Source organism: Mytilus californianus, unplaced genomic scaffold (assembly GCF_021869535.1).
Source record: "Mytilus californianus isolate M0D057914Y unplaced genomic scaffold, xbMytCali1.0.p SCAF_3, whole genome shotgun sequence".
NCBI classification, from domain to species: Eukaryota; Metazoa; Mollusca; class Bivalvia; order Mytilida; family Mytilidae; genus Mytilus; species Mytilus californianus.
In genome coordinates this window covers 91,622,575-91,645,606 of record NW_026262679.1, presented here as the reverse complement: position 1 = coordinate 91,645,606, position 23,032 = coordinate 91,622,575, and the positions used below count along the sequence as shown (strand labels likewise).

The following is a 23,032-nucleotide window of genomic DNA, read 5'->3' as shown; positions in this document are numbered from 1 at the left end:
ATTGAGTACAGAATTATACAAGCTATATATCAATGATATTCTTAATCAAGTAGAGGACAGTACACTTGGAGCCTTCATTGGTCATATCCAATGTGTTACATCAACTTGTGCAGATGACGTCACACTGTTTGTAAATAGTGCCACTAATATGCAAACCATTCTAACAATGGTGGAGAATTACAGTCAACAGGAGAAATATTATAAACAGCATACACAATGTAAAATCATCAAAACTTCAATTTCAAATTAAATGACACATCTATTCAAAATGTTGAAACCGCATGCATTTAGGAATTACAGCAAAAATCATCGGCAAACCATCTCGATACATATGCAGGAAAACATCAATAAAGCAAAAAAACTATGTATAGCTTGATCATGGGACAGGCTTGCATGGCAAGAATGGCCTAAATCCAGTGGTATGCTTACAGCTATTCCTAGTATATGCATTACCAGTTCTCTTTTATTGCTTATAAATACTATTTAATATATAAATTCTCTGAAAATTCATTTTTTTTTACAAATATTTAATAACTCCCTAATGTAAAGTCTTCTCCTCTTCAAAAAGAACAATTGGTTAAGCTCAGTCAATTGCTAAAAATAACAGCATGTCCAATAGCATTGCATACAGTTTTGTTTATTTCTATTTATAGTTGTGTTCCCGAACTTGAGGCTCATTAGGGATATTGACCCATCTGTGCCTTATAAATATACTATAAAAACTTTGGTGATGATGGATGGCTGTTTAACTATGAAAACTAAGTCTGTTTTCTAAATATTGCGACCAAGAGTTTATCCTCAGATCATCTTTTCATAGTTGAAAAGGTTAATTGCTGCATGTATCATACTGGCAAAAATTGACATGGACCGACCCTAGACTTCAGTCTGACTTTTGACTTTGGAAAATTTTGAAATATTGTATTTTTTCAACTAATAATATGGATAGTTTTGAATTTGAATAAAATCAGGTAAATGACATTATTTTGATATTTTTATTGAAATCTTAGAAGCTAAGTCTTAAAATGTTCAATAAAAAAGACAGATGTTTGGTACATCAATTTTAATTTTCATCTCAAGTTCTTCTTTAAACATACATAATATTTTCATACTTAAAATTGTGTATCAAATACCTACAATAACAACCATATTATTTATTTAAGAAGACTAGACATTTTTAAAAAGGCAAAATTAATTACTATATAAGTACTTATTCTTATAGTTCATCATAACAACTGTAAGAGAGATAGCAATAGTCTGAATTTCTTGTGGCAATTTCAACATTAAATAATGTAAAGTTATGCAATTCTACAATCACAACATTTTAGACCTCTCCAGATAACTCTTTTTAACTCCAAAATAATTTTAAAAAAAATTGCAATTTAGTCATAAATGGGAGCATATGTTTCTTTTCACTTGGAAGAACAAAAATGAATATTTTCCATTAATTATTACTTTTTTATGAACTTGAAGACTAATTTCTGACTTCTGATATATCATTTTTTGGGGTAAAAAATCAGATGTCATCTATCACTAACAAAAAAAAATAACAATTCTGTGTCAACCTTGTATTATATTTGATTGCATGCATAATTGTTTTTCTTTTTTTCAAAAAAACTAATGAAGAAAAGGGTGTATTACAGGACACTGTTTTTTGAAATATTCCAGGAAAGTGTTTTGAAACAACGTTTTTTTTTCAACTTTCAATCATTTTTCATTTCTTGAAAAGTGAGTTATTCAAGAAGACAATAAATCCATAGTTATTCACGGTGAGCTACACCTTACAGTATGTTCTACCAGAGAAATATAATACATTACATTATATGTTTCTGATTCTACTAAAAGTTATTGCTGGAATCGAGGTGAAATATGGTCCAAAATGTTGCAATTGTTTTATATAATGATAATAATACTTTAGTAAACCAACACATTGTTTATCATTCATTTGCTATAGGCAGAGACATATAATTGTATTATATGTCTCTGCTATAGGTAAGGACATTGTATCCAACTTAGAAGAATTATTAAGCACTTGAAACTGAGAATACATTGTAATGACTGTGATTGAAGATGAGGTAGGTAATTTTGAATCCATAAATAGTTTCTGTCTATCTACTTGATATGCGAGCATTTTAAAAAGATTTCTATCACATGAAAATAAATGTATGGTATTTTATAACTTCAAAATCTTCAATCTGCTGCTTAAAATCTTGCAAATAGATGTTTGCCATATCCATATTCATTTTTATCATTACACACACATATAGCTTGAACGTACATTGAACAAACAAAGAACATATTGCTCTCTTTGTGGATGAGCTAGTTTTCTTTAGGTAACAGGTACATAAATCCCCAATCTCACTGAGTTCTGTGTAATTTTGCAAGCCACTAAAGCATAACAGCAAATTAATATCCAACAATTATAAATGTAGCTTTTATACATTATATGAGACAAAACAAATGGAATATCCTACAGATAGAAGTACAAATGTATAGAGTGAATGTTAATATCTCAAAACATTGAATAACTTGACTTTGTATTCATCTCCCCTACAAATTTTCTTTAAAAATGATATGCTATTGCCACTAAAATTTTTGTTTTGCTTTATCAATCATTCAAGTATACATATTTAAAAACATTTAAAAAAAAAAATAAGATTTCTATGCACAATGCAATCATGTGGACTTTTTATTGTATTTTGACATTTTTCAGAAGATTCAACTATTATACTCAAGATTATACTGAAAAAAATAATTTGATTAATTTACCTGTGGTGCGATAACATTAAAATGTTGTATCAATGATATAGAATTTTTCAGCACATATGTCATGTATATCATGTATATTGTAATACCTAAAACATAGATCTAGCACTGCATTCTGTTTTAAAAAAATAAGTTTTATGTCAGTGTCCGGATTATTAAAATAGCATATGTGTCATTTATCGTGTCTATATTTCAGATAAAATTTGCTATTTTCATTATTCTAATGGTGAATTTATGAAGATTGCATGGTTTGAGCATGTTTATTTTTATAGTTGCTGTTTCCCATGCAAAAATACAAACATTTTACAGTTCATACATATGGGGGTGTATCATATTATAACATCTATATTATAAATCACGAAGTATTTGACTCCAGATAAACCTGGAAATTTTGATTTAATAAACCTTCACCTTTTGATTTCCCAAGACATGATACATGTCTCATGCTTCATTATTTTGAATTGTTTGCAATGCAGCTCTTTCTGCCTCTACATTGTCAATGATCTGATCATGGTCCTCCTCTAGGATCTCAGTACTTCCATCAGATTCATTGTCAGACTCACTGGTATCACTCTCTTCTGTTAAATCATCATCTCTTTCCATCAAATTATGAACATAATTATTCTCTACAACAATGCCAGTCTGATTATTATCATTTCTTCTCACTTCTATTTTCTTGTGACACATCGGACAGGTGTCTTTAACATATAACCACTTACGAAGACATGTCGCATGGAAGAAATGATTACATGGAGTCACTTTAGCTTGGGTCATGGTAGAAAAACAAATAGGGCATACATCACTTAATGAATTCAATTGTTCTTCGGTTGCCTGAGGTAAAGATTCTACTCTAGATACTGCTTCTCTCCTTAACAAAAATGTTTTCCATCCAGTCTCTAATCTTTTATAAACATTGAAATAACAATGAATTATTAAAATTGCAGAATTAATCAAACTCCAATGTCCAACTAAGGTTTCCTTCAGTCCAAAGCATACAACAAAAAGAGCAACGAGAAATTCAAAGACACGTACAGTTGCACGAGTGTAGTATATCACATCGTCAAGTTTTTCCCAAGAGTTCTCTCTCAGAGAATCATATATAAATAAACTATACACAGTCAAGGAACCAATGGCTTGGAAAGTTGTAAGGATTCCACTCGATATAATTACTAACAGCCAAAAATCTAACGTGAAGTACTGACAGATGCTGTACGTCATGTATAATGGAAACATCCAAAGGAAAGTAAACAGTAACACTGCTCTAACATGCTTAAAAATATTTCTGTTATGTGCTGCACTAAGTGACAGCAAAATTGGATCAGCAACTTCATACATTGATTCAATTAATGAAGAAACCACAATGAACAGCAGGATGCTCATTAAGAATGTCCTTTGTAATGGCTTCAAATCTGTCAAACCGGTCTGAAATGCTATCAGTAACATTGTTCCTCCTTCAGTCCAACCTCTGAAGGTATCATTATCATTCATGTATCCTCTCCATCCTTGGAGAAATATTTTAGTAAAAGTTAATATGAAGTATGAAAAGTAGGATACAGTAACACTCAAAGCCAGGAGGCTGATGGGTGTGGCACAACATTCACCAACCACAGCTAGAAATATCATGCTAAATCCTTCTTTTATAATCATGCTGTTTCCGACTTTAAAGAAGACATAAATATGTGAAATGAACATGTAAATCCAAAATATCAAAAGTTGTATTCCAACATGAAGCGTGTTCCATGAAGCTAAGATAACTGGAATCCAACCAAACTCTGTTACTGCTTCCGACAGTTTCCGTAACAACACTCTAACAGTCTCAAATGTGTCACTCAGGTTATTAAACACTGTAAATGCTACCAGTAAAATTGTGAAAATCGTTGAAAAATTATGTACCCCTGAGGTTACATCAGAAGGCATTCCCATGATTTTGGCAATAACTGGCAATACAAAAGCAAGAAAAATAAACCTTGTCCAATTGGTAATTTCAAGTAAGTAACATATAAATGCTGATGTAATACACTGTGCCAACAAGTGGAGAAGTACTCTCTGAGTTTCTGATGAATCTGCCAAGAAGGTTGAACTTTGACTTTCTTGAGATAACTCTGTCGACACAAACAGATGAGACATGTACCAATTAAAACATACTAACCCTGCACATAAAGTATAAATGTACAGGTAAACCAGATTCTTTAATGGTAGTGCAGCTAGCGCTAGTGCAAAAAATAAACCTGTAAAAAAAAAGTATATGTATAAATATTATGGAAAATGCTTAAAAAATTCAATTTAAAATAATTATCTTCTGAATGTACACAATGAACTTAATGAAAAAATAATAATCTGAATGCTTGTTGCTTAAAGTCAAGTGGCAAATGATATGCATACAAATGAAGATATTAGATAGATGCATAGAGATGGCATTAAATAAATGTCTATAATAAAAACAAACAATTCAAGCTCCCCACCTGGCCTTCAAGTGTAAATGTAATTTGCAACAAGAGTGCACACACTGAAATGTCTCCCCTGCTTTACTGACCATTGATTTTATGTTTTAAGTCTTAAAGATAAAGGTTTTACTAAAAGTATCAAATAAACTTAATATTTTTAAAAATCTATGAAAATGAGGTCAAGGGGCGATAAATCCTGTCAGACAGACATATACACCTTACAATTTTTTTAAACACCAAATAAAGTTGACCTATTGCTTATGGTAATTAAAAAACAGACCAAAACACAAAAACTTAACATTGACCAATGAAACATGAAAATGGAGTCAAGGTCAGATTATACCTGCCAGACAGACATGTACACCTTACAGTTATTCCATACAATAAATATAGCGGACCTATTACTATTAGTATTTGAAAAACAGACCAAAACACAAAAACTTAACATTGACCGATGAGTACTTGAAAAACAGACCAAAACACAAAAACTTAACATTGACATATGAACCATGAAAATGAGGTCAAGGTCAGATGAAACCTACCAGACTGACATGTACCCATTACAGTCATTCCATGCACCAAATATAGTTGACCTACTGCTTATAGTATTTTAGAAATGGACCTAATCATGTAACTTTAACCATGATCACTGATCCATGAAATGAGGTCAAGGTCAGATGAACCCTGTCTGGTGGACATGAAGACGTTGCTAGGAACCCATGTACCAAATATAGTAATCCTATTACTCATAATAAGTGAGAAATTCACATGACAAAAAAACTATAATTTTTTTTCAAGCAGTTGCTGAACCATGAAAATGAGGTCAAGAACAATGGACATTTGACAGACGGAAACTTCGTAACATAAGGTATCTGCATACAAGAAATTTAAATCATCAAGGTCTTCTACCTTCTGAAATATAAAGCTTTATACAAATAGTTTACGCCGCCGCCGCGGGATACAAATACCTGAGTCTCGCATACTGTGGCAGAAGTCACAGGGGAGACAAAAATACAGAATGTTTATGAAAGTCACATAAAGTTCAGTGTGGAGTATTTTTTTTTTAGATTCTCCTGTTGTAAGTAAGTTATGACATTTCTCCATTCAAGATAGTTTAATTTCAGATTTTAAAATCTTAAATTTAACCATTGTGTTTAGAGAAATATGGTTATTCCTTAGAAAAAAAAAAGAGAAATTTTTTCTCCAATATGTTTCCAGTGTGATCCCCTTGATTGATAGGACAGCAATTGGCTTTGTTGCCAACAACGCTACCTATCATAAACTTCGTAAAAAATATCTACCAATCAACAAAAAAAACAGTTGCAGAACAATATCATACAAAAGTAAAAGAAATGACATGCTCTATTAAACACAAGGAAAGATAAAAAGAGATATTGGCTGCCCATGAGATAACAGCAACTACGATACTATTATAAAGGAAAACCTCCCAAAATTTAAATTGAAAAAAAACAGACCCTGATCTACATTTCTTTATTAGAACCCTAATCATGATAAAACCCTCGAAACCTCAGAGGATTGTGTCAAAAATCAATGCACAATAATAATCTAGTCTGTGAAGCAGATTATAAGTTAAAACTTATTTTTCAAAAGGAGCATAACTTGGTAAAAAATCAACTCAGCAAAAAACCATGACCACCTTCATATATTTATTTCACAATCCAAGAATATTAATGTGCGCATTTGAAATTGTTTTAAATTTTTTCACGTCTGAGCTTTTTAAAACTTACTTTGCAGTATTGGTTGTACTCATTTTTGAATGTCATAAGTTGACCTAAATAGTTGCTTATATCTACATCATTTGGTCTCTGATGGATAGTTGTCTCATTGGCAATTATAACACATCTCCTTATTTTATACTAATAATTTTGTAAAAATATATAATGGAAGATTATCTCATGCAGAATGTTTTAGGTTAGTTAAAAAAATTTCTTTTGTTTCTTATGTAAATTTTCATAATTATATGCAACAGAAAACAGTCGCTATACTTGAAAAATGATTTTTTTTTAATGTGTTGTTTTTACCAAATTAATGTTTCATGTGGAAACCCAATTATGTTTTTCATTACAAATATATTTTCCAGCTTAAAGATTACTTCTATCTGATATTTTAAATGCTTACTTAGATAATAAATAACTGTGATGATAAAAGTAACATCATCCGGTTGATCTGTCAACTTTTCTGGACTTGTTCTGAACCACAACTCTGCCAAAACCAATGATGGAATCCTCAGAATAACTCCTACTACAGCCTCAACTTGTTCTCTCTGAACTTTCAACTGCCACATCATCAAATCTGAAAGTAAATAACTGAATGTTAAATTGTTACATTTGTTACCTAAAAATTTACATATAAGGTCTTGTGTTGAAAAAAGTTTGTCAATGAGTTATGCTATTTATGTCAAACAGGCTTACCTTGTGTAATATTTAAACAGGGACAATGAAATATTACTTACAAATGTCAATTATTTCAGCACAGAATATAAGTGACTGTATGCATGTTTACATTAGTTTCATAGAAGGTCTCATGGAAACTTTCAGTATTACAATTAAATTTTTTTTAAAGTTTCAACAAGAATGGAAAAATAATGGAGCAAACTATTATGTTTTTTTTTTTTTTTTTGGTAAACTGAGATAATAGTCAATAATGGAGTTTTTTAATTTCTTCAATATTTTAAATAAAAGCTTATTCTAATTATTTTTTCAATTGTGTAAACACTGATTAAGAAAAGACAACCCTGTCTGTATGACTCTACTTATGTAACTTGCATTTTTAGAAAGCTATAAATTGATGTTTACCTTTTGTGTTAATTCAAATGAAATAACTTTTGCAAAAAGACAATATGTAAGACTTGCGTCAATACAAAAGCTGTTTGATAAACAAGTACATACAAAAATCAAATGCATAATAGTGAATATTGCCACTAGAAACAAAAGAAAAAATAATTTTGACTATGTTCTGACACAAACATTTCTGCATGAGATACTCTTACTTTTAATTTTTATCAAATATTATAAGGCTTAGAAGTTATATAGACATATTATTATTGTTTGACGTAAATTTTACATTGAGGTTCTGAAAAAAGAAATCACCAATTCACCAACATTCCAACTGACTCCATTTTCAGAAAACGACATCTGTAACAAACATAAACTTTTTAGCTACCGCTTTACAAGCAGAACCAAATACAATGAAAGTCCCAACTATGTATTGGCTTCCGAAGCTACACAAAACACCTTACAAATATAGATTTATTTCGTCTTCAAGCCATTGTTCCACTACTAAATTGTCTATTCTTCTTACCAGTACACTTGGTACAATCAAAAACCTGATAATAAATTGTTCAAATAAGGCCTTCGAAAATAGTGGAATTAATTACTTTTGGAGTGTCAAGAACTCGTTGGAAGTACTTGATAAATTACATGCATATATTGGTGATTTTGAATCTGTTCAAAGTTTTGATTTTTCTACCCTATATACCACATTGCCTCACATTCTCATTAAGAAAAAATTCACACACCTAATTAAATGGGCATTTAAAAAGTCAGAATGTGAATATATATGTTCAAACTCTTTTAGGTCATTTATTAGTAGCAATAAACAAAAAAACTATGTCAATTGGACATGCTTTGATACTATATATGCCCTTGAATTTTTACTAGATAACATTTTTGTTCGCTTTGGAGATTCCGTATATCGTCAGGTTATCGGAATTCCAATGGGGACTAACTGTGCACCACTTATTGCGGAGCTTTTTTTGTATTGCTATGAGTTACAATTTATGACAAAAATCAGCAAAGACCCATCGAAACAACATCTGATACACAAATTTAATAATACTTTTAGATATTTGGATGATATTTTGGCTCTCAATAATGACGACTTCAGTATGTATACTAAAGAAATTTATCCTGTTGAACTTACTTTAAATAAAGCTAATACTAACAATGACCACTGCCCTTTCCTCGATCTTGATATCTATATCATTAATGGAAAGCTTAATACTAAAATATATGATAAAAGAGATGATTTTTCATTTCCTATCGTTAATTATCCATTTTTAGATGGTGACGTTCCCTTGTCACCATCTTACGGTGTTTATATATCTCAACTTGTACGATTCGCTCGTGTATGTAACAATGTTTTAGATTTTAAAGAGAGAAATTTATGTATTACTGAAAAATTATTACACCAGGGTTTTCGATATCACAAACTAGTCAAAACATTTACTAAATTTTATCATCGGTATAAGGACATCATTCGTAAATATAGCTCAACATGCAGACTTCTTATACGTTCAGGTATTTCACATCCAATTTTTTATGGAAATATTCTTTATAAAGCACAAAAATGTCAGTATTCACCTCTGAAGCTAACAAAACCTTTAAATAGACTTATTAAGAAGGGATATAGTTACGATACTGTTGTCAGGTCATTAAAGATTGCATATTTTGGCGTTAATATTGATTCACTTATAGGGTCTTTGCATCGGCACTAAAAACAATTATTTAAAAACCAGTTGTTGGCATGACACGGGTTATGTTCTTCTCATATATGTTATGATGGTATGATACTAAACCCCTAACGGGAAGGATTGTGCCTGATATTCATATGATGAAGACATAATCTTTCAATCAGTTTAATTGAAGTCTGGAGCTGGCATGTCAGTTAACTGCTAGTAGTCTGTTGTTATTTATGTATTATTGTCATTTTGTTTATTTTCTTTGGTTACATCTTCTGACATCAGACTCGGACTTCTCTTGAACTGAATTTTAATGTGCGTATTGTTATGCGTTTACTTTTCTACATTGGCTAGAGGTATAGGGGGAGGGTTGAGATCTCATAAACATGTTTAACCCCGCCGCATTTTTGCGCCTGTCCCAAGTCAGGAGCCTCTAGCCTTTGTTAGTCTTGTATTATTTTTAATTTTAGTTTCTTGTGTACAATTTGGAGTTTAGTATGGCGTTCATTATCACTGAACTAGTATATATATTTGTTTAGGGGCCAGCTGAAGGACGCCTCCGGGTGCGGAAATTTCTCGCTGCATTGAAGACCTGTTGGTGACCTTCTGCTGTTGTCTGTTCTATGGTCGGGTTGTTGTCTCTTTGACACATTCCCCATTTCCATTCTCAATTTTATGTATATTTCTTTTCATTATTTAAACTCTGCAAAAGTATTCAATGTTACATTTTTCTTAAATATTGTCTTTTCTCACTTTTCTTTTCATTCTTTGCATTGCATATAGATAAAAGATTGATTAATTGATTATTGGTGTTTAATGCCATTTTGAGAACACTTGGCTAAATTACGTCGGCCAGTTTTTTTTTTTGTGGAGGAAGCTGGAGTACTAAAGAAGATGTGGTGTAAATGCAAATATGACTATAACTGAATGAATGACACATTAACCATTGTAAGGTTAATATATATAGTATTCAGTAAAAGACAAAGTCAATCTCTAAACCCTCCCAAACCGAGTAAAATTTAACATTTATGAGTATCAAAGATCTGTCATCAAAACCAAATTCCCTAAATGACAAAATGACAAAATAACATTAATATATGATTGATTAATTGATTGTTGTCTGCTTAACATCCAGTGGCAAATATTTCATAAAACATAAAATGACAAAAAATATTTGACAAAACCAAGACTGCACCTACTACCAACCACAAACATCTGACTCCTCCGAGAAAGAAGTTTTCCAAACACAAAGACAACAAACATTCTGAGAGTATTGCATGGCAATACATAGTCCCCTACCGGGTAAAAATTTATTTTACTGGAACAAAATGCTAACTTGTTCTATAACTTGTCATGGTGTAAACAAAAAGTAAATATCATGTCAATATCTCCAAGCATGACTAAAAACAGTGTGGAAAACTGATTATATGAGTGAAAAAAACATTAGATATGATTAATAGTTCTCTAAAATTAGATATGATGTAATACAGTGTATATCTATTTTCAAATTATAATCAAATATAATTAATAGTTCCAAATATTTTTTCTTTCATTTGTTACAAACTAATTTGTAATGTATTGAAATATATACATTAATAAAAATAGGTTATTATCATAATTTTTTTTTTATATCTATAGCATTCAGAAAATTAGTTTATACTAAATAACAAACAAACCTGCCAAAAAATTCTTCAAATAATTTAACAAAGAATGCCTTTTAAAAAATGAGTTATCTCCCTTTGTACAGAAATATGGTTAACATAGTACTCTAACATTAGATATGGTCCAGAGTTATGGTCCATAACTCTGGACTAAATCATCAGACCCGAACAAAATTCGAACTTGATCTGTAACTTGTCATGATAAAACTAAATATCAAATCAATATCTTCAAGAACGAAGAAAAAAAGTGTGGAAAGCTGATTTGCCTGACTGATGGATGGACAGACGGACAGATGGACAGACGGACAGATGGACGGAGTGTAAACCTAAAGTCCCCTTCGACTTCGTCGGTAGGGGACTAAAAAATGATGAGGTAGGTTCTGCAATGTAGGTTTACAGGGATGAAGGATGTGAATTTTAAACTGTCAATTAAAAATGAGAGTATGTTGGAAGGGGTTAGAAATTTTGCCTTGCAACAGGTCAATTACTCAACCCTAAGAGAGTTGTTGCAATATTTTTTTAAAGTGCAGAGATCCTGACACTCACTCTACATGGGGTATCATATGTAATGCCCCATTCCAACCACCACATTAAGATATGACAAAAGACAGCAACTGAGGAGTTTCCTGATTTGGGACAGGCAGATTAATATGTTGTGCACTTCAACCAGTTTTTGAGATCTCAACCCTCTCCCTTATATATTTTTAACCAATGGAAAACAAAAAGAACATAAAAAGAACGTACAATAAAGATCAATAGAATCACAGGTATGAACATCAAATCCATATTATCCATATTATATAATTTATTTAATTAATTTATTAATTCTTTTGGCCCCCATCAGATTTTCAGTCAGTTATCATGGTTATGTAGCAGTAGACCATTAAATTCCAAGTTTACCACTGTCGTGACTGTACCAGCTAGAGACTGAATCCAGGACCCATATTGGAGGTCAGTTGTAAAAGCGCTAGGTCATTGTAGGTCATGGGAAACTACACATTTTTTTCAACATGTCAGGGTTTTTTTTTTTTGCTACAAGAAAAATAAATTTCTGATTAAATCTTTCAGTTTTACATGTTGGACAATTTCTAAAAATACAATGAACATGAGTATTAATGAAGACACTGGAATGGAAAGAAGTTTAATCCTTCATATATGATAAATAGTAGTCATTTTAACTTTTAACGTGAATCCATAATTGATACAATTTAAATACCATTGTTTACCAGAATGGGAAAATAAGTTATCCTTACTAGAGGCACAGCTCAAAGTTTAAGTTAATTATAAAGTTTAATTAAGAGGTGGCTAAAGAATTTTCAACTTAAAGATTGCCACAGTAATCCAGGTAGAATCCAGGTAGATAGGTAGAATGAATAAATGATTTTGGGTACATCTCAAACAGATATCAGTGGGTTGTCAAATCAGAAACAGTTTCAAATTCAGAAACTTATAAACAATTCCATAATATCTGTTCCTGTTGGAATAAATACTCTATACCCTTTATTCCGTATAGAAAAATTCTGTAATATTTGTTCCACTGGAAACTAGATATCATTGAGATGGGAGCCATCTCTGTGGGCCCCGCTGTGAATAATGTGTGGTAAAAAATTTGTATCTTTATCATTGGACATGGGGTTGTCAAATGAAACCAAAGTTTTTGACCTTGACCTTTGACCTAGGAAGCTGTACATAAATTATGACACACCCTCTGGTGTTGGTTTATATACATATCAAGTATAAACTTTGAAATCATAACGGTTTTCAAGATATAGAGCGGACACGATCTTTACCATAGGACATGGGGTTGTCAACTAAAACCAAACTTTTTGACCTTGACCTTTGACCTAGGAAGTTGTACATACATTATGACACACCCTCTGGTGTTGTTTAATATACATGTCAAGTATAAACTTTGAAATCATAACGGTTCTCTAGATATAGAGCGGACACGATTTGTTATGGACAGAGGGACCGACAGACGGACAGACTGATCACTATAGGGCGGCCGCTATTCGGCGGGGCCCTAATAATATTACAGAATATTTCTTATGTTTGAAACATATGAAGGAACTTCTATTTTTTCTTCTTTAACTACAGAAAAACATCAAGTGGTTGATGATTACAATTTACTTTCTAATGCATGATTGGTTGGGTGAGAGACAAGTCGGCCTGGAGACAACTCAGACCGCCTACAAAAAAAAGAAAACTCGGACCTTCACTAAATCAAATCGGACCTTCTATAAAGTCAACTTGGACTGTATATATAAAATGCCAACTCAAACCAAGTATAAAATAAGAGTGTTGAGGAAATAAATGTTTTGACGTCAATTTTGAGTAAACAAATGATGAAAGAGACAACTCAGACCGCCTATGAAGAGACATCTATATAGACAATTGAATGACGCTCTTTAGGATTTTTGTTTTCTGTTGTTTGAAAGCTGTATGAATATAAATATAAAATATAGAATCACCATGATGAAGTAGAAATAAGAATCTACTTTAAAGGATACTTTGATGTAAAATATAACATGTTATCATATGAATAGAACAAACTCATAGGCACTTGTTTCTGAAAACATTTTTGTCCTAAATACCTTAATATTAAGGTATATAGGGGGGGGGGATTTCAGAGACAACTGCCTGAGTAACAAACCCCATGTTTATACTTTGTTAGAGTTGCCATTATAGACAGTCCAAGTTGACTTTAAAATAATAAATAAAGATTTCAAATAAAGAGCTGTGCCATGAGTGCATGATACGCCTATCGGTTTGATTTGATTCAGTCAAAATTGTTAATAATACTAATTTATTTTTCTAATTTTCATTATCATATCAATTTTTCTATTTTTTGACATGACAAACCTACAGTCTTCAACAATAGACAACTTTCTTAACAATATGTCAAGCTCTAGATTATCCCTAGCATAGGAAATTTAATTATAAATCTAACAGTGATAATCAAAGAGAGAGTTATGGGGTCTTCCAGGAATTGGACTAGATCAATGCCAGATGTCAGCTAGTTGCAACATTTTACAAGCACTGTCATTTTGGTATTTGATATGAAACTAAGACATATGCTGTTATGGTGGAATTTTAAGCTATTTACTTTTGTTAAATTATGGCCTCAGGAAACTTTCAGGAGGATGAAATGTTGCTGTCTGCTTTTGCTTTTGGTCTAAAACTTTAATACACAAAACAAATGACGGATATAGATCTGTTTATCTTTTTGTATTCATCTCCACTTCTAACCACGATTTTGTAAAATATACAAATCTTAATTTAACAATAACGTGTGATGAATAGCTTTTTTTCGTCTTTAGAACATAATCCGTGATTTGCTTTTATTAAAATTCTTGTTCAATGTTGGTCATGAAAATGTTGTCTTCTAAGTGTCGCAAATCATTACTATAACGAGCACGAAAACACCGGAAGTTTAAAACTGACAGATCGATCATGTCGTATTTCAGACAATTTAAACATTTTTCCAATGTTCTGATACGAATACCACCTCTATTTATAATTGATAGTTTATTGAATGGTTCATTGTTGAAAGTTGTATATCAGAGTGTTCATCCAGAGTATAGTTTGTATCCAATAACCACATGGACACAGTTGTTTCAATGGCTAGCTACGTCTTTCACCAGTGCGTACACACTAATCATGCTAATACACTGTTTATGCAGTTTCAATATAATGTCAACTAGTTATCTATTGTTTAAAGTCTGGTCGAAAATCTGTTTTCAGAAATCCCTTGTTTCTTTGTAAATATCCTTAGATGAAAGTCTTTGTAGACATCAGGAACATATATATTGACGGGACTTGACACTACCTAATTTTAGCCGATTTTATCATCGGGTCATAGTTAATAAAGATACGATACAGAAACGGACGTGTTAAAAACGAACTCTCTATTATCCTAATAATTTCTGATAATATCAATAAAATGTCATTCAAACTAGTTTTATAGTGATGCCAGTGTATCAAACTTGTATTCTGTCACTTCAAATTTGTTAAAATCGCATTCATTTCATCACAGAATGGTACAGAATGCAAACAGGGTAATAAAAAAATGGTGCCGATTGCATTCCCAAATTCACAAACCATTATAAAACACTTCACATCAAATATAAAATCAAACTTATTTTGGTCATTTTATATGACAAATTATATCTACTTTATGATAAAACTTGTATTTATTTCATTTAGAATTATGTGGTTAATTTATTGAGCAGTTCCGATAGTTTTTCAGTCAGACGCTACCAAATTCCGTAAATCTCGCGAAGTCTCTGGGAGTCTTGAGATTTTATCAATTTTATACTGAAAAGCCTATCAGATTCATTTCCCGTTAGATATACTGTTCCAAGTAGACATGTACACCTTTCACAAATAAGCTGTATAAAAGTTGATTATTTGTTTCATTGGGTTGCCTTCTAAATAACAAATACCCAACATCCATATGTACTAAAAGCACCACCAAATCTGTCTTTTTACCACTAATTTTAATATCAACAAGAAAAAGAGTGGCACTGCATACAGTTTGTATATATAAGAGAACCAGTTACATGTACTTTCACTTGTGAATCTACATGTATTCTAAATAATGCCTAATAATACTCTTAATATTTTTAATTTTCATTGATAGAAATTACACATAGTTGGTTTTTGCTATTCTGTAGCAGGAATTAACAGAAAACATGTCAGAATCCAACACATTTCACTCTATCAGAAGATGATCTCTCATACAAATATATGCATGCTAATCTATAAACCTCAATTTCTCGAGAATTTATTTCACTTTAAATTAAAAATATGTACATGTACTGTACAATATGTCCACTATGTTTGGTGTGGAATGATTGTAAGGTGTACATGTCTGTCTGACAGATTTCATCTGACTATGACCTCATGTTCATGGTTCATTGGTCAACATTAAGTTCATAATTACAAAAATTTAGGGCTGTTTCTCAGATATAGATTAACTTTGTAAGGTGCACATGTTTGTCTGGTTGGGTTCATCTTACCTTGACCTTATCTACAAGGATCATTGATAATGTTAAGTTGACGTCATTCAATCATGATACATATAAGTAAAGAAGGCCACGCAGCCCAGACATTTCAGTGCTTTCACTCTTGTTTAAAATAAAATTGTAAAAAATTGTCCATGTCCATCATTTGCATCATTTTCTTCTGATATAAATGAAAATAAAAGTAATAAATGCAATTGATTTAATGAGGCATATTTAGTTTATTTATAACACACTGCATTGTACTGATAGCATAGATAGTTGAAATGATTCTGACAAAATGTTTACCAGAATTTGTATAAACTACATATGCAATTTTAAGACAATTTATCAACAATGATTGTAAAACACAAAGACCTTCTGTAAATACTATTGTATTATCACATAGCATATTGTAGAGTGAAATTGTAATGTTGTTATATTTTATCACATATTTTTATACGACCGCAAAAAAATTTTGCGGTCGTATATAGGTATGACGTTGGCGTTGTCGTCCGGCGTCATCGTCCGAAGACACATTGGTTTTCACACAATAACTTTAATAGTTTAAGTGAATGGATCTCTATGAAATTTTACCATAAGGTTCAATACCACAAAAGGAAGGTTGGGATTGATTTTGGGGGTTATGGTACCAATTGTTAAGGAATTAGGGGCCAAAAAGGGGCAAAAAATAAGCATTTTTGTAACTTCCAGACAATAACTTGTGTGTTAGTGTATGGATCTCTCTGTCATTGTCCCACAAGGTTCCATATCACAAAGGGAATGCTGGGATTGATTTTGGGGGTAATTGCCTCAAAACTTTGGAATTAGGGGCCAAAAAAGGGGCAAAAAAACAAGCATTTTTCTAGTTTCATGACAATAACTTGTGTGTAAGTGTATGGATCTTTCTGAAATTGTACTACAAGGTTCCATATCACAAAGGGAAAGCTTGAATTGAGTTTGGGGGTAATTGCCCAAAACGTTTAGGAAAAAGGGGCCAAAAATAAGCATTTTTCTAGTTTCACAAAAGGAAGGTTGGGATTGATTTTGGGGGTTATGGTACCAATTGTTAAGGAATTAGGGGCCAAAAAGGGGCAAAAAATAAGCATTTTTGTAACTTCCAGACAATAACTTGTGTTCAAGTGTATGGATCTCTCTGAAATTGTACTGCAAGGTACCATACCACAAAGGGAATGCTGGGATTGATTTTTGGGGTAATTGCCTCAAAATTTTAGGAATTAGGGGCAAAAAAGGGGCAAAAAACAAGCATTTTTCTAGTTTCAAGACAATAACTTGTGTGTAAGTGTATGGATCTTTATGAAATTGTACTACAAGGTTCCATATCACAAAGGGAAAGCTAGGTTTGAGTTTGGGGGTAATTGCCGTAAACATTTAGGAATTTGGGGCCAAAAAACAAGCATTTTTACAGTTTCCAGACAATAACTTGTGTTCAAGTGTATGGATCTCTCTGAAATTGTACTGCAAGGTACCATACCACAAAGGGAAGGCTGGGATTGAGTTTGGGGGTGATGAATCATAAGGGGTTAAAAAAATTGGGGGGGATCCTTTTTTTCCTTTTTTTTTTCTTTAAAATTTTCCATTTTAAGTTGGTTATTTTTTATTTATATATAAAAGCAAATAATAATGATATGGTTTGATTTCATCAAAAATTGAAATATTGGGGTTCTTTGATATGCTGAATCTAACCGTGTATTTAGATTCTTAATTTTTGATTCTGTTTTCAAATTGGTCTACATTAAGGTCCAAAGGGTCCAAAATTTTGAGCCTGTTTTTAAATTGGTCCACACTGAGGTCCAAAGGGTCCAAAATTAAACTTTTTGTTTGATTTCATCAAAAATTGAATTATTGGGGTTCTTTGATATGCCGAATCTAACCGTGTAATTAGATTCTTAATTTTTGGTTCTGTTTTCAAATTGGTCTACATTAAGGTCCAAAGGGTCCAAAATTAAACTTAGTTTGATTTTAACAAAAATTGAATTCTTAGGGTTCTTTGATATGCTGAATCTAAACATGTATTTAGATTTTTGATTATGGACCCAGTTTTCAAGTTGGTCCAAATCGGGGTCCAAAATTAAACTTTGTTTGATTTCAACAAAAATTGAATATATGGGGTTCTTTGATATGCTGAATTTAACCATGTATTTAGATTTTTGATTTTTGGGCCCCGTTATCAGCTTTGTCCACATTGAGGTCAAAAGGGTCCTAAATTAAACTTTGTTTGATTTCATCAAAAATTGAATTCTTGGGGTTCTTTGATATGCAGAATCTAACAGTGTATGTATTTAGATTTTGGATATTGGACCATAATAGGTAAATTAAAAATTTTAAGTTCTTAGACCACATTCATTCTGTGTCAGAAACCTATGCTGTGTCAAATATTTAATCACAATCCAAATTCAGAGCTGTATCAAGCTTGAATGTTGTGTCCATACTTGCCCCAACTGTTCAGGGTTCGACCTCTGTGGTTGTATCAAGCTGCTCCCAGCGGAGCATTTTATTTTAATTGAGTACTGCTTTTTGAATTCAATAATCAGAACTTAGTTATCTTTACATCTTTTTAAGGTTTCATATTATTATTGCATTTGGTTTAAAAAATCTTTTAATTTATCTTTGCAGTTTTAGTATTAGCAGTGATGTTGTTTGTTGCAGCCAGAAATCATTTGATAGAACTGTACAACTATGTATTGGTGGGTGTTATACTGATGGTGTCATATCACTGGAATCTAAACTTTGTTGTTACAATTTATAAAGAAGAAGTGGAACAGAATGAGCCATATCATAAAGATTTGTATGATATACTTCAGTCAGACTTCAATGGTATAATGAAAAATATCATTATTCAAATCTGTGTAGCAGTTGCATTTTTGACTGCTTGGGAGTTCCGTCAAACAAGCTTGAGGAGAAGCTACGTATACTTAGAAGGTGATATACTGAATACTTTACTGAAATCAGCAGTATCATTCTCAATGATATTCCCAATCATTGTGAGAGCTATTTATCAAGATTTTATTGTTCTTCTCTGGTCACCAGTACTGTCAATGATTATACCATTGGCAATTTTAGTCAAGCACATTATGGATTCATTGTCAACATTACGTAGATTTACAACAAGAATTGTGCTCCTTACTAAAATGAAAATACATAATTTAGGGATTCAGACCTTTTTAGAAGAACAATGGATTCGTCTTCAAGTACCAAGAGTCCTTCGTATGTTTTGGATATTACGTCTTACAGTTCAAGTAAGCCTACTGTACTCAAGAATATCTCAGGATGATTTTGATGAACTAGATCAAGAAAATTTAGGGAAATTCTTTTTGAAGAAGTTATTGGCTGATAGCTGTGACACATTTGTATCATTATTAGGCCTAACAAGTATTATCTCATATATTGCTCATTATATTGGTCTCTTTATGGCATTTTGTGTGGGATCAAACACAGAAGAGGATCGAAGCATGGGGACTGTGTCAGCCATTTTGTTTTTCATCCTAGCCTTACAAACAGGTCTCACAGGACTTGATCCTGACAGTCGCCTAATTCGATTGGCCAAAAATACTTGCCTACTATTTACAGCAATGGCACATTTTGTTCACAGTATGATTCATCCAGTTCTGATGTCTTTGAGTGCATCTAAGAATCAGAATGTTATCAGTCATGTCAGGGTTCTTTCAATGTGCCTTTTCTTGATCGTTTTTCCAATAGTGTTACTTATATATCTTTGGAGTCATTACACTGCTAATACATGGCTGTTAGCAGTCACTGCATTCAGTATTGAAGTTATGATGAAAGTCTTTTTCTCCTTATTGACATACATTTTATTTATGGTTGATGCATACATGGATGTATTTTGGGAGAAGTTAGATGACTATGTCTACTACATCAAAGCAACTGGAAATACAATGGAGTTTATGTTTGGCATTTTTCTTTTTTGTAATGGAGGTTGGATAATTATCTTTGAATCTGGTGGTATTGTTCGAGCTGTTATGATGTGCATACATGCTTACTTTAATATATGGTGCCAAGCCAAAGAAGGCTGGAAAGTGTTCATGAAGAGGAGAACTGCTGTTCATAAAATAAATTCACTTCCAGAAGCTACAGAAGAACAGTTGGAAGAATTAGACGATGTTTGTGCCATATGTTATCAAAGTTTAACAAGTGCAAGAATTACTCATTGCAATCACTACTTCCATAATGTTTGCCTGAGAAAGTGGCTTTATGTTCAGGACAATTGTCCACTTTGTCATAAGCTGATATATCAGCCTGTTGTTAGTACTTTAGCCAAAACAGATTCTTCACAAAATATAGAACAACAGGCACAGAATCCACAATTACAAGAACATTTAAGACAAGAGTTAGAAGAACAGCAGGTTCTGAATCTGGGTAGAGATGGTGCTGCAGAACAGTGAACTGATATGATATTCATATTGCTATTTATTTTCATAAAATTCTGCAGTCATTATGTAAATGGAAAGCTGATTTTTTCAAACTCGTGTTGCTTGAGATGTTGAATTGAATGTATTGAATAATTAACTCATTTTCAAGATTATAAATAAGCTGTCTGATACATGAATGCACATTACACAGGTTTTGGGTTACTTTATTCGGATTTCATTGCATTTTTTCAAGAAGGTTTTGTAGATTCATTTTTCATGGTTCACATACATTTTGTATGCAAGTTTTCATATACATGTATGTACATTTACATGTTTTTCGTGGAAGTGTACAAAATGTTTTAAAAATGCAAAATTGAATATTCAGCAAAATGAGTTTTCAGCTTTTTTTAAAATTTTAAATTAAGAAAAAAGGTTAGAGTAATTAGTTTCAGTCACAGTATCAATTTTTTTTCTCCAAAACTTTAATAGAAATAACAAAGGAAATCAGTGATTCAAATATCAGGTAAGTTGTAAGAGATTTATATACGCATGCTTGTATGATTACATGATATGTCATAATATTGTTTATTTTTAGTACAGGCTTTTTATACGACCGCAAAAAAATTTTGTGGTCGTATATTGGTATGACGTTGGCGTCGTCGTCGTCGTCGTCGTCGTCGTCGTCGTCGTCGTCGTCCGGCGTCGTCGTCCGAATACATATTGGTTTTCGCACTCTAACTTTAGTTTAAGTGAATGGATCTTTTTGAAATTTGACCATAAGGTTAAATACCACAAAAGGAAGGTTGGGATTGATTTTGGGGGTTATGGTACCAACAGTTAAGGAATTAAGGGCCAAAAAGGGGCCAAAAATGAGCATTTTCTAGTTTCCAGACAATAACTGTGGAACGGTGTATGGATCTCTCTGAAATTATACTACAAGTTTCCATACCACAAAGGGATGGTTAGGATTTGCTTTGGGGGGTTATGGCTCAAACCGTTTAGGAATTAGGGGCAAAAAAGGGGGAAAAACAAGGTTGTCCTGGTTAATGGACAAATACTTTAGTACAAAACATAATTTAAAGCAGTGTAAGGGAGATAAATCAAATACATCATTGAAATTATCTCCCTTACACTGCTTTTAAATTATGTATAAAGTAATGGTTAATGAACAATAAAGATAATCTAAAACAGTGTAAGGGAGGTAATCCAAATACAACGTTTTGGTTACTTCCCTTACTCTGCTTTTAAATTATGTTTAAAGAAATGCATATTTATAAAGGAAGACCAGTAAAAATATCTGCAAATGTTTTCATCTTTTTTTTTTACAAAAAAATCCATATGAAAGATTTGACACTATATTTTTATTAATTCTATTATAAAATAGATTAAGTTAGCACTATGGTAAATTTAAATGGGTAATTATGGTTGCCAACTCCATTGGAAATTTGAATTGAGATTATGACCATATCTTGAGGGAAAGAATTTTTTTGGGGGAAAAAGGGGGGGGGGGGGGGATAAAAAGAAATTGTGGGGGGCCAATTTTTTCTCATTTCAGATTTCAGAAATTAAAGAGAATTATTCTTCAAATATTATTTTTTTTTCAAATTTCAAATATTGAAAAATTTCAAGAAGTAATCTTTAATTGCACAGTATGGCGCATTAGATTTGTAAAATCTTTGATCACATTTATTTATTTGTTATGCCGAATCTAACTGTATTTAGATTTTTAATTTTGGATCCAGTTTTCAAATTGGTCTACATTAATGTCCAAAGGGTCCAAAATTAAACTTTGTTTGATTTTAGCAAAAATTGAATATATGAGGTTCTTTGATATGCTGAATCTAAACATGTATTTAGATTTTTGATTTTTGGCCCAGTTTTCAAGTTGGTCCAAATTGGGGTCAAAAATTAAACTTTGTTTGATTTCAACAAAAATTGAATATATGGGGTCTTTAATATGCTGAATCTAACCATGTATTTAGATTATTTATTTGTGAACTCCGTTATCTAATTGGTTCATATTGAGGTCAAAAGGGTCCAAAATTAAACTTTGTTTGATTTCATCTAAAATTGAATTATTGGGGTTCTTTGATATTCCAAATCTAACCGTGTATTTAGGTTCTTAATTTTGGGTCCTGTTTTTTAAATTGGTCTACATTGAGGTCCAAAGGGTCCAAAATTAAACTTAGTTTGATTTTAACAAAAATTGAATTCTTGGGGTTCTTTGATTTACTGAATCTAAACATGTGTTTAGATTTTTGATTATGGGCCCAGTTTTCAAGTTGGTCCA

General features: G+C 31.9%; 2 protein-coding genes across 2 annotated transcripts; one reads left to right on the top strand and one right to left on the bottom strand.

The window, feature by feature from the left end:
* Positions 1–2,417: 2,417 nt before the first annotated feature.
* Positions 2,418–14,534, bottom strand: LOC127735399 (RING finger protein 145-like). The gene is made up of 3 exons (XM_052245576.1): positions 14,455–14,534; positions 7,347–7,520; positions 2,418–4,991 (listed from the first exon to the last, which is right to left on the bottom strand). Exons 2-3 carry the CDS (start codon positions 7,513–7,515, stop codon positions 3,205–3,207), a joined length of 1,956 nt encoding a protein of 651 aa, XP_052101536.1. The 5' UTR covers positions 7,516–7,520; positions 14,455–14,534; the 3' UTR covers positions 2,418–3,204.
* A 247-nt stretch (positions 14,535–14,781) lies between these two features.
* LOC127735398 (protein TRC8 homolog) lies at positions 14,782–21,346 on the top strand. Its single transcript, XM_052245575.1, has 2 exons — positions 14,782–14,991; positions 18,989–21,346. Exons 1-2 carry the CDS (start codon positions 14,802–14,804, stop codon positions 20,773–20,775), a joined length of 1,977 nt encoding a protein of 658 aa, XP_052101535.1. The 5' UTR covers positions 14,782–14,801; the 3' UTR covers positions 20,776–21,346.
* Positions 21,347–23,032: the final 1,686 nt, after the last annotated feature.